The sequence below is a fragment of the Onychomys torridus genome, chromosome 7 (assembly GCF_903995425.1).
Source record: "Onychomys torridus chromosome 7, mOncTor1.1, whole genome shotgun sequence".
Taxonomy (NCBI): domain Eukaryota; kingdom Metazoa; phylum Chordata; class Mammalia; order Rodentia; family Cricetidae; genus Onychomys; species Onychomys torridus.
In genome coordinates this window covers 56,977,810-56,991,028 of record NC_050449.1, presented here as the reverse complement: position 1 = coordinate 56,991,028, position 13,219 = coordinate 56,977,810, and the positions used below count along the sequence as shown (strand labels likewise).

Genomic DNA, 13,219 nt, shown 5'->3' with positions numbered 1-13,219 from the left:
TCCTGTGCTTTGGCAGTACACACACCTCATAACATTGAAATACCTCATATTTTATACTACTTTGAAATTTCCAAAATGTCTTTATATCTGTTACTTCATGTGATTCTCTATAACAGTGTTCTGAGATTGCTAACAGGAAATGGGCATATGCACAGGAATAAGTAACCATTTCTCATAGCTCTGTATATATGTTAAATATGCATCCCTGGTCAGTGGTAAAAGAGGTGTCAGGTAATTTGTTGGAAGACTGACCTCAAACACGTGAATGAAACACACTTTCTCACATACTGCACATGTGGCCACAAAGTGATTAAACATCTTTTACATTTTAAATTGGATCATCTTAACTAGAAATATCGCGCTACCTTTTATCTTTACCTTTGAAAGAAGATGTAGTCATGGAATAGTCTCAGGCATGTTTTGAAATCACACTTTATTCCTTAAGCATTTCCCTTATCTTCTTATTGCCTCAATATATATTATTCGCTAATATGTCTTTTAAGACATTCACCTGAATAAAGATAGATGTATGTAGATAGACTGATTGTAGATACACAAAATTACAAGCATTACAATATCATAACCATGCATATAAATAACACTGAAATTGTATCTACCTCTGCTCACTTTCATATGTGGAGTGGCTCTCTAAATTATTAGAGAAATTAATAGTCGTTTTCTAAAATGACTCCAATCATCCATTGGTGCTTCTGTCTCTCTGATTCTTAGGTTCATGTTGCAGAAAAACCAAAGAGTGACTTTCAGATGAACTACAGAAAACCCTTTGCTTTTCAGATCAGCAAAGAGGCAGTTATCAGTGTTCCTTTGGTCTGGAGCCCTGTGCCTGAATTGCTATAGTTTTCCTTATGCCGAAAAGGAAATGTGTGTTGTATCTTGCATTCATCTGTAAAGCCCCTTTTTTTATAGCATTTACACACAGACATGTGTTTGGGCTCAGTAACCACAAGGAGGCATGGAAGTCTCTCTCAAAATGTTCCTGCCTGTGAGGATGCATGCCTTTCAAGTTCATGTTTGGATCCACTGTTTTAAGTCCTGACATTAAAGCAGAAGCTATTCCTTCTTTTTGCGGGCATTTCTGGACAGTGGTAATACATATGTGTTTTCCCTCTGCCCCATCTCCAGTAAAAACAAAAGGAACCACAGGACTTTCTTAGTACGGACGGAGTAAATGCTTCACCTTTCTCACCCTTTGAAGGTTAAAAGTTCTGATTGGGAGCAGAGTGTGCTTCTTTGATATGTGAGTTCTTAAATACATGTTTCTGACAGTAAGGGGGTTGACTGAACCCTGTATAGAATGACTCGGGGTCCAACTTCAAAGTGCTGTATGATTTTAAAGCCAAAACAATCCCTTAAATCTGAGCCTAACACTTTCAGATGTCCTTCAGAACATTCGTGTTAAACGGTAGACGTTTCCTCCATGCATTTGTAATCTTGATTCTCGGGAGCTTTGTTGGTATTGAAAGGACAGGGAGCTCTGTTGCAGAACGTGCTGTGCAGCACATCTTCAATGCTTAGTCCTTGAGAAACACAGACTATGATCCTAGGACTTTACTATTTCTGCAAGAGGCTGAAGAGGAGAAATTTTTTGACCCTAAAAATGCCGACTGTGACAGTTTGAAATTCCCATGTGTGCTATATTGATGTGCTATTTCTGTTTTGACACTTTGCCTTTTAGGATATGACCAGTCTGTGCGAGAACACATTTCTGACTTGGACATACAGCAGAACATGCAGCTGGGGAGAATGTGTGACATCCTAGGTACAGTAAATCTTTTTACATCAATGACTGTCTGCAACTTTTGGGTAGATACTGGTAAAATATTTTTTCTTTCCTCTACAAGGAAAGAACTTAGCTTTCTAACCTACTTGCAAGGTAAATAATTATTTTGTTTAAAGTAATAGATTTACAGTGAAGTCAATTTGAATCTTCAAATGTTTGAACAATTACTTGATTAGTTTTCTAATTCTTTTTTGAATAACAGTTTCTGTCTGATGAACTCAAATCATCTTGACTTATTACTCCTTTCAGTGAATCGGTCAAAACTCTCCATTGGTCAGTATTGTCTATCCTGCCTTCCGGGAAGGAGTGCAAAGAGTGGAGCGCTGTGTTTTCTTTATAAGAATAAGAGGGTAGCAAAGGCAGATTCGGAGAAAATGTGGAGTGCTTTGTGGAGGGAATTCCTAGAAATCCAGGCTTAGGCAGATGGAGATGTCTTTGCAAATGTCAAATTCGTACTGTTTTAGTCAGCCCTCAGTCACAAACTGGATCCAGGAGAGAAAAATACATGACTGTCAAGGCCAAGCTGCAACCATGGCTGGAAAAACAAATATAGATTACAAAGCATATGCAATGAATCAAGTCAGTTTGTGAGGAACTGGCCCCAAATCAAGGGTTAAATAAAAAATTAGATTTTTAGAAGTTAATAAGAACTTCTTTGTCTTGTTAAAATATAATTGCTTTGGCCCTTATTTAAGCAATACGAGGAAGAATTTTATATTATCAATAGCCAACTTAGCTGGCTCCCTGGAATGACATACTTTACGTGATTCATAGATATTTCAACATCATTATTATTTTATAAATGCCATTTGGTAACAAAAATACATCGGTACTAGAAATTTACAGTGTCCTAAAATAATAATAGCATAATTGCTTTAATCTGTTATCTAGGCACCAATGCTGTGTTTCAGCATTACACAACAAGCCCTTCAGTGATGTGAGATTGATTTGTTATCGCTGAGCTCTTCAACTAAAAGCCTGGCTGGCTGGGACCACTGAGGTGCAGCAGAGGGCAGACTTTACTCTGATTTATTTGAATTAATTTTTTCCTCAGCTTTTTATACACCCTTCTATATATAGTACAAGCCATCACAAAGGAGTGTTTTTATAGAAGTTTCTCATTATGGAAGAAAAAAGTAGTAGGCTACTATTTTCAACAATCTAATAATTCAGTCTGTACCTACAAAGAAAAATTTTGCAACTATGGGCATTTCTGAGAGACTGTGCCTTTTTCTAGCACATTATCATTCTGAAGTAGCAGTGTGACCACATAGCCTCTTCAAGAGGAGGGCAGTTTAGAGGTGGCTAGTGAAGGTAAAAGTGCTTTCCTGTGAAATAAAATAGAAAAAGAAAAGGAGAAATGATAAATGATTTGGGAGGAAGAATAAAAGTCCTTTATTCTGTTAATTACTAGTAAAGAGTAATGGCTTTATTGCTTATTCAGGAGGGAAGGAAGGATAATCTGATCACACTGTTAAGACTTGATACTGGATATCAGCTGTGATGTCAGGATGGTACTTTTCCTTTTCTGGATAAGTAAGAGAGGAACTGATTTTGACTGCCAGTCAAAGCAAGTTTCATCTTTGTAACAGCTCCTTTTTATAACTATCTGTCAATTAATTGTGTTTGTAGATTCACAGTGAACCCCCACTCCACTGGATATTATAGTTAGTGATATGTATTGCTCTGACAGAAATGAACAAGAAAAGCAACATTATTAACTTGATTTCTTATTATTTGAAGCCTAGATATTTCTTCCCAAGTAAAATTCATCTTCTGTTACTATACCTATTTTTGCTGTTTATATCCTATTCTTTTATGCTTTTCTTAAAACACACACAATAACAATGACAACACACTTTTGGTTTTTATACTCACTAGTTCAATTTGGACACTAGTTTCTTCCCCAAAGTACAAGGCTAGCAATAACGAATGTGACCAGTCAGCAATTGGATACAAGTTATTCAATTACTTTCTGTTCAGCTAATTTATTTTGATGTTTATATGGCAATCTAGTTTCAAAATAAAATTGGAGATCCTAACTATTTACATATATGTAGCACTTCCTACCATGCTTTTCCTGGGCCAGTTTAAAAGCCACTCTGTCTCCGTAGAGAAAAACTTCTACCTGCCATGTATCTCACTCACTAAGTGAGCAAAACATTCAACCATCTAAATCTCTTCATTCTTCCGAACCCAAGCCAACCATGAGCGTTTATTGAATAATCCCTATGTAGTCTACACTGTACTGTGACCTGGAGGATATATAGAATTTAAGGAGCTTGGAGAATGCTGAGGGTGGAACTCAGTTGGGAGAGTGCTTGCCTAGCATATATAAAGCCTTGGGTTTGATCCCCAGCGCTGAATAAACCTGACCTGGCCCTGAAAACCTGCAACACCAGGACTTAGGATGTGGAGGTGGGAGGATCAGGAGTTCAAGGCCAGACTCTGTTACATAGTGAGTTAAAGGCCAGCCTGGGCTACATAAGACCCCATCTCAGGGGGAAAAATATGAAAAAGGAGCTTGGATTGATAAATTGAAAAATGGTATGAAAAAGGAGCTTGGATGGGTAGATTGAAAAATTATCAGAGACTGGAGATGATACTACTTCATCATATTAAATCAAGGGATTGATCAAAAGGAGCTAGGTACAGAGGGCATGGCAGTGAGTTACCATTGGCTGTACCATTTGGTCAACACTTCCTGTGTGCCAGATATTGTACCAAGAATATTTTTTCTTTCGTTTAATACTCCAGAACGCTATACCTAGGTGATTCAACCCCCCATTTACACATGAAGAAACCAATGCTTAGAAAAGTTAAATAATGTTCCCAGGGCCCTAGAAATCTCAGAGGAGGGAGGGCTGGAAGTGTCCCCTTGGCTCCTTCCTCTGAGCTTCCCTGAGTACCTGGTCTGACCTTTGTGTTTGGAAAGGTTGCTCCCCGAGGGCATTTCTCAGTCACGTTGATCCCTAGGTTTCCTGGAGTGTTAAGACAAATGCTTTCTTCCTGTTTGTATTTGTTAGCTATTTTATGAATGAATTAATAGCTCTATCAGCTGCTAATTTACATCCATGTGCCCTTAAAATGTTCTGCAGCACCGAGTGAGTCATCTCATCCCACTGTTCCATTGGGACTTTTTCTATGTGTGTACTACGAACATCTTGAGGAAAAAAGCAATTGAGGCAGTGTTTTCCCTGGACCAGGAACCACTAGATGTGCTACTGAAGCAAAATAGTCCTCTCTGGGGCTGGAGCTGGGATACTGTGGTTCCTGAAGGAATCACTGCTGGTCATAATCAGCCCATTTATTTTGTCAAGACCTTCCCTGAACTGGCCATGTCAATCCAAGCAGAGAACGCCATTGAAATCTCATCAGCTTCTTAAAGTTAATAGCTCTGCTTTATAATTTGCTGACCTGAATGGAATACCTTCCCAACAGTGCTAAAGGAAATGGTTTAGTTAGTCGCTGTGCATTATCTGGAAGTTTACTTCCACGTTCCCTCAAAGTCGTCTGCATTTTGTTGGTGGTGGTGTCTTCTTTCCTTTAGAGAAATGATGAGGTGCGGCAGGGCTGCTTTAGATCGTGGAGACACATGCAGAGCCCGTCCAAACTCACTTGGCTGTGGCTTTTGGTTATGCTCTTTGTTTAAACTACTGTAGCATCAATTGGATGCCAGAGTTCATCATGTCATTTACCTTTACTTCAGTAATTAACATTGTGCCAATTATTTCTTAGATGCCAATGTCAATGTCATCTACATCTGCTCTCATCCCATGAATGATGAGTTAAGGCTGTACTACAAAAAACTCTTGAGTCTACAAGCAGCTGTCGTATCGGGGAACTATGAGGATAGGAGTGACCTGCAGAACAGGTTCAGAATTATCACCCCTGAAGCTGTAAACATCTTCACTGTGAGTTTGTCTTCTAATTACTATGGCTTCAGGGATGCAGTAAAATTAAATTGGAAATTTTATAACTTGCAACGCTCTGGTACACATCAGTGAAATATTATTGCAAGTTTAACAGCTTTGCTGATTAGACTACTAGTTGGACTGTAGGAAATAAATACCACAGTTTAACTTTCAAACTTAGCTGAGCTGCCCCTGCCCAGTTTCTCTGTAGCAGAAGCCTAATTGCAGCTACTGGGAAGTATAATCAAATAGGTAGATTTATAACATTTATCACTCCTTTTTCTTAATTTATGTGGAGTTCACCAGGACAGTAAAAGTTTGGCCAGGCCTATGCAGCCATAAAACTACTCAGGGAGAGAAAGTGGACCAGGGCCCCAAATTTCTGCCTTTCCCACAGGTACTCCTTGTTACTTTCGTTCTTTGGGGAAGTGAACCTGATGCTCATATCACATGGTTCTGAATGAACAAGGTTCACATTTTAACAGACTGATTTTTAATGGATAGAATGGACTCTCATATCTGTACAAGAGTTACTAAGACATTAATGGACCCAGGAAGGCAGTGTTCTAGTCAAAGGCAGTACAACAAATGATTTGAAGGGGACTTTTCTAGGTTTTTGAAAGAACTTAATCCCCTCCCACATTTTTTATCTAATAGACTACCAATTTTGAAGTTTGTTTTAAAAAAGAAAGGCTGCATTTGCCAGTAGATAGCACTCTCCATTTCTAGATGAGGAACACCTTAGTCAGCCAGACAGAGTGGTGGCAGAGAGGGGGATTAAACCCCAGGAGGGCTGCAGGGGAGGCATGCTGCTTTGTCTATGCTCAGCATCTTCTGCATCCACCTCTTCTCTCATTAGAGGACACCTCAGTATTCCTATAGTGTTCTGCTTAGCTTTGCTTCATTGGCACATCTGGTTGTGGAAAGGGAGGACAGGTACAAACTATCACAACTTATTTATGCTCTTGGAATCTTTCATATCCTCCATCAAAAGTAGGGATCTCTGGTGCTTCCTTGCTATCTCATGCCCTCAATGGCAGTTGATGTTTATGTTAGGAAGCAAAGAAGAAAAACACCAAAACCCACTTGTGTTTAGTTAAACTGTTGATATTCTCAGAGCCAGAAACTCAAGCTAACAGCTGCTGTCTGCCAGTAAAGAGCGTGTGTGCATCTGCAATGCCTGCAGACACTGGGAGGTATGGGCAAGGGAAGGGGTTGGGATTAGGAGAGTAGGTAAAGTAACATTTCTCGGACTCTGCATGCATTTTCTTGTTTGAGCCTCACAAAATGCAGCAACACAGAAGTCACCTTTTATTGCTGCAGAAACCAAAACTCATTTTCTAGTTCAGTGTCCCTGGTAGGGCCAGAGTGTGAACCGAAATCTGTCTCCTCTGGGTCACTATTACACATGGGAATGACTGTTTTGTTTGTGGATGACCCAGTGGCCTTGGGCAAGGCTCCTGAGCTCTCTTGTTCTCTGTTCTTCATCTATGAAATGGGGTGATGGATTGGGTAATTCCAAAGTCCTCTCCAAGTCTATAGTCCTCACTCTGAGAAGGTTGCCCTTGCAGTCCCCTTTCCCACTTCCAGGCTAGAGCCAGGCAGCTGGCACCCTGGACAGCCTCAGCTCCAGCCAGTGCAGGTCTGCATCTTGGTGAGCAGAATCAGGTAGGCAAGGTTTGAAGTACTTAATATTGTTGCTTGGAGCTTAAATTCAAATGATTTGAGTGATTAATCACTCATAGGCAATCAACTTTTTAAAACACAGAAATTAAACCCTCACTTTCAAACTGATTCTGCGCCTGTTTAGCTATTGCTTTCTCTCTTTTTAATGGGTCTGGGAGATGGTGTCAGTGCTGATTTTCATTCAAATGGATGGCTTTGAGGAGAGTTCTTAAAGCGTGCCAAAAATCTGTTTGTGCATCTCTCCAAGTTACTCTGTAAAGCTAGACTTTGTAATGGTAAGTGTGCTTGTATAAAAGTCATCATGTCTATTTTGAAGCATTTTAATGTTTATGAAGACATTCTAAACAACTATCTTTGTCTCAGGTCAAAAATAAGAAATAAGTGGTGGTAAAAATGAATGTAGCCACAAGGAAGGGCATTAGGAACATGTTAGATCTTTGTCATCCATGGTTCTTTGCTATCTGGAACTGGTGATGCTGAGTTTCTCTAATGGCCTCATAAGACCTAAGGACAGTATTGTGTCGTCTGCCATCACTTATGCACATTTGAATCTTTATTAAGCACATACTGAAGATAATACTAGGGTACCATCATGCCTGAAGACTTAAGGCATGCCCAGAAAGACATGGAGCTAGAGAGAATACTTGTTGACAGAGATACATAAATCTAGAGGAGACGGAAATGTACCCTGGCTGGACATGTCCTCAGAGTTAGAACTTGATTGCAGTATCTGCTTTCCCCTCTTCATAGTCCATAAACCCACAGGCCTCCACTTCTCACTTTGTAAGATGAGCAAAGTAAGTAACTGTAGCACACCAACCGTGCTAACAGTTCAAATCCTCTACTTCATGGTCAGAGCCATGTGACTTTAAACAAATCATTCATCTCATAGCAAGGACTGTGGTGGGGATCAAATGAGAGGTGGGGTGACAAAGACTCTGAAGTTCTATTTTAAAAGTGTAGTTTATTTTTAATTTTGTATGTGTGCATGTGTGGGTGCTCACCAAGACTGGAAGAGGTTGTTGGATCCCCAGGGCTAGAGTTGTTGTGAGCCACCTGGTGTGGGTGCTGGGAACTGAACTTGAGTCCTCTGGAAAAGCAGTCAGTGGTTTTACCCGTTGAACTGTCTTTCCAGACCCAGCTCTGAACTTGTCAATCTATCATCAGATACCCTCTTGTAACTCATGTCAGCCGCTCTGGATGTGCTTCCTTTGTCTCACACTTCCACACTGAGGTGATTGTGGGCAAAGGAGAGCAGTTGAGCGAGCAGGAGGCTAGGTGATGGACAAGCCAAGTGACCACACCCACAGTGCCAGCATCCACTGTGTCTAATGGATGCCGCCAGCTTGCCTAGAACTGTCCCTCTCAGAAGTTGTATCTGAAGTGTTGAACTTAGATTATGTTAGAAAAGTAATACTGTATGGACCTAAGAGGCTTAGACTTAAACTCCTGGCTTGGAGGATGGGTCCCATAGTAAATTATCTAATTTTTCTCAGAGGATCTCTGGGTTTTTCCCTTTTCTTACTACGGTAAACTATGTACATAATAAAATTTTGCTGTCTCAGACATTTTTAAAGGGACAGTTCAGGAGTGTTACGTGCATTGACATTGTATAAGCATTACTACCATCTACCTTAGAACTTTCCTCATCCCAGCAGAAGATCTGGACACATTCCATAATAAATATGGAAGCACTCTGGCTATACTTAGGAATTCTTTCAGAGATGGAAGGACCTTAGAGACTTCTTGTCCAACCTCTCACTTGAATATAAGGAGCTGAGTTTCAGAAAGGCAGAGTGTTCTATGCCCCAACTTCTTAACTCTGGGTTACAAACCAAATGTGAAGGCTGTGAAAATGTTTTTTAACATTCTATGACCAATAATTAATTCAAAATCAAATCCTAATGAATCCAACACATTTTTGTTTATGTCACATGACACAAATGTTCTGTAGCCTCAATTCCAACCATACAACTTGTGCACTTTACATTATGTATGCATTCATGGCAAACAAATGTCCATTGAAATGTTGCTTGTATTTTTTATATGTATGAGTGTTTGGCCTGCATGTATGTCTCTGCACCACATCTGTGCCTGATGCCCATGGAAGCCAGAAGAGGGCATCAGATCCACCGAAACTTGAGTTTCAGGCACTTGTAAGCCACCATGTGATTGCTGTGAACGTAACCCAAGTCTTTTGCAAGAGCAGCGAATGCTCTTAACCACCGAACCATCCTCCAGTCCCAAACAGTGCCAACTAACACTGCCTAAAACACATCTGCTCACCTGGAGACTATGGTGTGTTATGAATTGCAGTGTTTTTACTCCATGTCATAGGGTTTCTATTGCTATGATGAACGCCATGTCCACAAGCAACTTGGAGAGGAGAGGGTTTATTTCATCTTAGAGTTTATAGTCTATTCTGAAGGAAAGTCTGTGCAGAAACTGAAGGCAGGAACCCGGAGGGAAGAATTAGAAACAGAGACCATTGAGGATATGCTGCTTACTAGCTTGCTTTCTGTGACTTGCCCAACTTGCTTTTTTCTACAATTCAGGACCACCTGCCCAAGGGTGGCATCACCCCTAGTGAGGCAGTTGTGTGCTACCATGTGATTGTTGGAAACTTAAACCAGGTCCTCTGCAAGAGCAGCAGTGTGGGCCCTCAATCAATAAAATGCCTCTTAGGCTTACCTACAGGCCAATCTGATGGAGGCATTTTCTTTCTTACTTTCTTTCTTTCTTTTCTTTTTTCATTTTTTTTCTTTTTTTTTTTTTTTTTTTTCGAGACAGGGTCTCTCTGTGTACCTTTGTGCCTTTACTGGAACTCACTTTGTAGACCAGGTTGGCCTCAAACTCACAGAGATCTGCCTGTCTCTGCCTCCCAAGTGCTGGGATTAAAGGCGTGCGCCACCAACGCCCGGCAGAGGCATTTTCTTAACTGAGGTTCCTCTACCCAGATAACTCTAGCTTGTGTTAAGTCAACAAAACCTAACAAACACACTGTACATACATACTTTTCCGCTTTTCTAAGAGTATGATTTAATTACAGAAATCAAAGGCATTTGATACTTTCCTACCACCGTTCCCCAGCAAGCAAGTATCAAGTTTGTGTCTTTGCCTTGTATGCTGTGAGACTGCTTGATTTTTAAAACTTGCTGTTTGAGAGGCTGGAAAGATGGCTCAACTGTTAGGAGCACTTCCTGCTCTCCCAGAGCCCTGGGTTAGGTTCCCAGCACCCCCATGGCGGCTCATAATACCTGTAACTCCAGTTGGAGGGGCTCTCATGCACTCTTCTGCCTCCATGGCGCCCTGCACAAATGAACATGGTGCACATAAGCTCACATGGGCACACACCCATACACATAAATCAAAAATGTATTTAACAGGCTGTTGAGTTTCTGACTGAGTTATAGTTTTTAAAATTATTCAATTAATTTTGGCTTGGGATTAGAACAGAATTTCCAGTAATTTCTGAAATGTCCCTAAACACACTTTTGGCATTTTGTATTATGTATTTATGCAAAGTAGCATTTTCAACATTGATGACTATAAAATAAAAATACTGATCTGAGAAAATATTGAAGATGTCCTATGCCTTACAGTATCAAATATTCAGCAAAGACTTAATTTTTTTGTAAAAAATGAACAATCATAATCTCATTAGCATATGAATTTGCTTTCATCTTTAATAAGTGGTAAAAGTATGCATATACCAAAGAATTGTTTTAAAATAAATTTGTGATTTATTATCAATAAAAGTTTGATTTGTATAACTATTTACAAACATTTGGAGTCACATAAAAATTTCTCATGGGAGCCAGGTAGTGGTGGCACACGCCTTTAATCCCAGCACTTGGGAGGCAGAGCCAGGCAGATCTCTGTGAGTTCGAGGCCAGCCTGGTCTACAGAGCAAGATCCAGTACAGGCACCAAAACTATACAGAGAAACCCTGTTTCAAAAAACAAAACAAAACAAAAATCTCATGGAGTGAGAAGGAGTGAGAAGCAAGAAACAGTTTAAGCAGCCCTATTCTAAATCACCCAGCAAGCTGCAGATGCATTTAAGACTGAGAGCCAGGGCCTTTCCTAGGTCAAATATCTTGCTTGCACACTTGTAAGTTATATCCTGCAACCATTTAAGAATGGGTGCATTGGACGTTCTTAAACACAGTCATTCACAGTTCTTCAGATCTTTGTGTTTAGATAAATACATTTTCCTTTAAATTGTAAGGTACCGCCTTCTAAAACCCCTTCAATTCCTCAAGCATCCAGTACCTTTGCACTATATTATTTACATGACATTTTAATGGTTTTACTTTATTTATTTATTTACTTATTTATTTATTGGTTTTTCGAGACAGGGTTTCCCTATGTAACAGCCCTTGCTGTCCTGGAACTCTCTCTGTAGACCAGACCAGCCTCAAACTCACAGAGATCCGCCTGCCTCTGCCTCCCTCCTGAGTGCTGGGATTAAAGCTGTGTGCCACCATGCCTGGCTCTTATGGTTTTATTTTTAAAAGAGGATTTTCTCCATAAAAATAATAGTCAATAATACAATCATTTATGGACTATTGGCCCAATGTTATACATGTTCATGATCTTATTTCAGCCTTGGAGCAACTCCAGCAGGCAGGTAATTTTTTTTATTCTAGTTTGACACATAAAGAAATGGGCTCATGGAGTCTCAGTCAGATGTCCTTGACTGCAAACTCCCAGCACTTTATTGGGTTCCACGCTGTCTTCTCTAAACCCAGTGCAGCAGTACAGCAGTACAGCAGTACAGCAGTAGACTTAGTTGACGGCTCTAGTCTTCCATTCCATCCTTGGGCAATGGCTTTTCCATGCCCATCTCAACCTTCTCAAAACCTCCCCATGCCTTCACCCCACACTTCTTTTCATGACTGCTCTTCTGACACTCACTCAGTGTGCACCATGCCCACGTACTAGTGCAAGTACTTCACAGTGCACTGTCTCATCCAATCCACAACATCCTAAGGCTGGGACAGTTACACTCATCTTACGGAGGAGGAAATGGAAGCTTGTAGAAGAGAATTGATTTTGATATAGATTAAAACAGTGGAAAGAGAAGAGAGAGAGGAGAGGGGAGGGAGGGAGGAAGAGAGAGAGAGAGAGACAGAGAGAGAGAGAGAGAGAGAGAGAGAGAGAGAGAGAGAGTCTTGTATGTGCTGTCCAACTCCTTGAAAACTGAACTCGGTGTATGAGGCATGTGCTGACCACCTGGCTGTTTTCTACCTTGCTGGATACGAACAGAATTACTTGTTTAATTGAACAAGACCCTCCCAGGCATTGCTGAACTATGTCTACCCAGTCAAAATAGGATTTTTAAAAAGTTTGTATTGGAAAAGAAATTTGAGTCTTGCTGTAATTTTCAAATATTTTCTATTCCTGAGTGCTTTCCAAAGTGTTGGCTAGAATTCTGGTAATCACTGTAAAGCATATGTTCTCAGAAAAGGATTTGGGGGGAGAACTTGGGGGAGGAGATCAAATCAAATGCCTTTCTCCTTTGGAAACATTGAAAGCATTGCCAGATTAGGAGTCTATATAGAGTCTATATAGAAGAGAACACTATGGGGCTTTTTCCTTCATTTTTTTCTATTGATTTTCCAGACGCTTTAGTGTTAAACCATGCCAGAAGTGTTGTGGAGATGAATCACTATTATCCAAAGGCCGCCAGCCTCTTTTCCTTCTGACAGAAGGATAATTCCACGTGGATCAAATAAATACAGATGTGTAGTAATTAGTTCTATTCCCAGTGAGCCTATTTCCAACACACTAAAGATGTGAACGATTATGGAACC

General features: G+C 40.2%; 1 protein-coding gene across 4 annotated transcripts in view; it reads left to right on the top strand.

Annotated features, from left to right (window-relative positions):
* The window catches only part of Iqch (IQ motif containing H), a 183,321-nt gene that overhangs the window by 95,428 nt on the left and 74,674 nt on the right, over positions 1–13,219 (top strand). For all 4 annotated transcript variants that reach the window (XM_036193329.1, XM_036193330.1, XM_036193328.1 and 1 more), the window contains 2 exons: positions 1,697–1,780; positions 5,540–5,715. In XM_036193329.1, the coding sequence (XP_036049222.1) occupies positions 1,697–1,780; positions 5,540–5,715 (260 nt within the window). The remainder of the gene's footprint in view (positions 1–1,696; positions 1,781–5,539; positions 5,716–13,219) is intronic.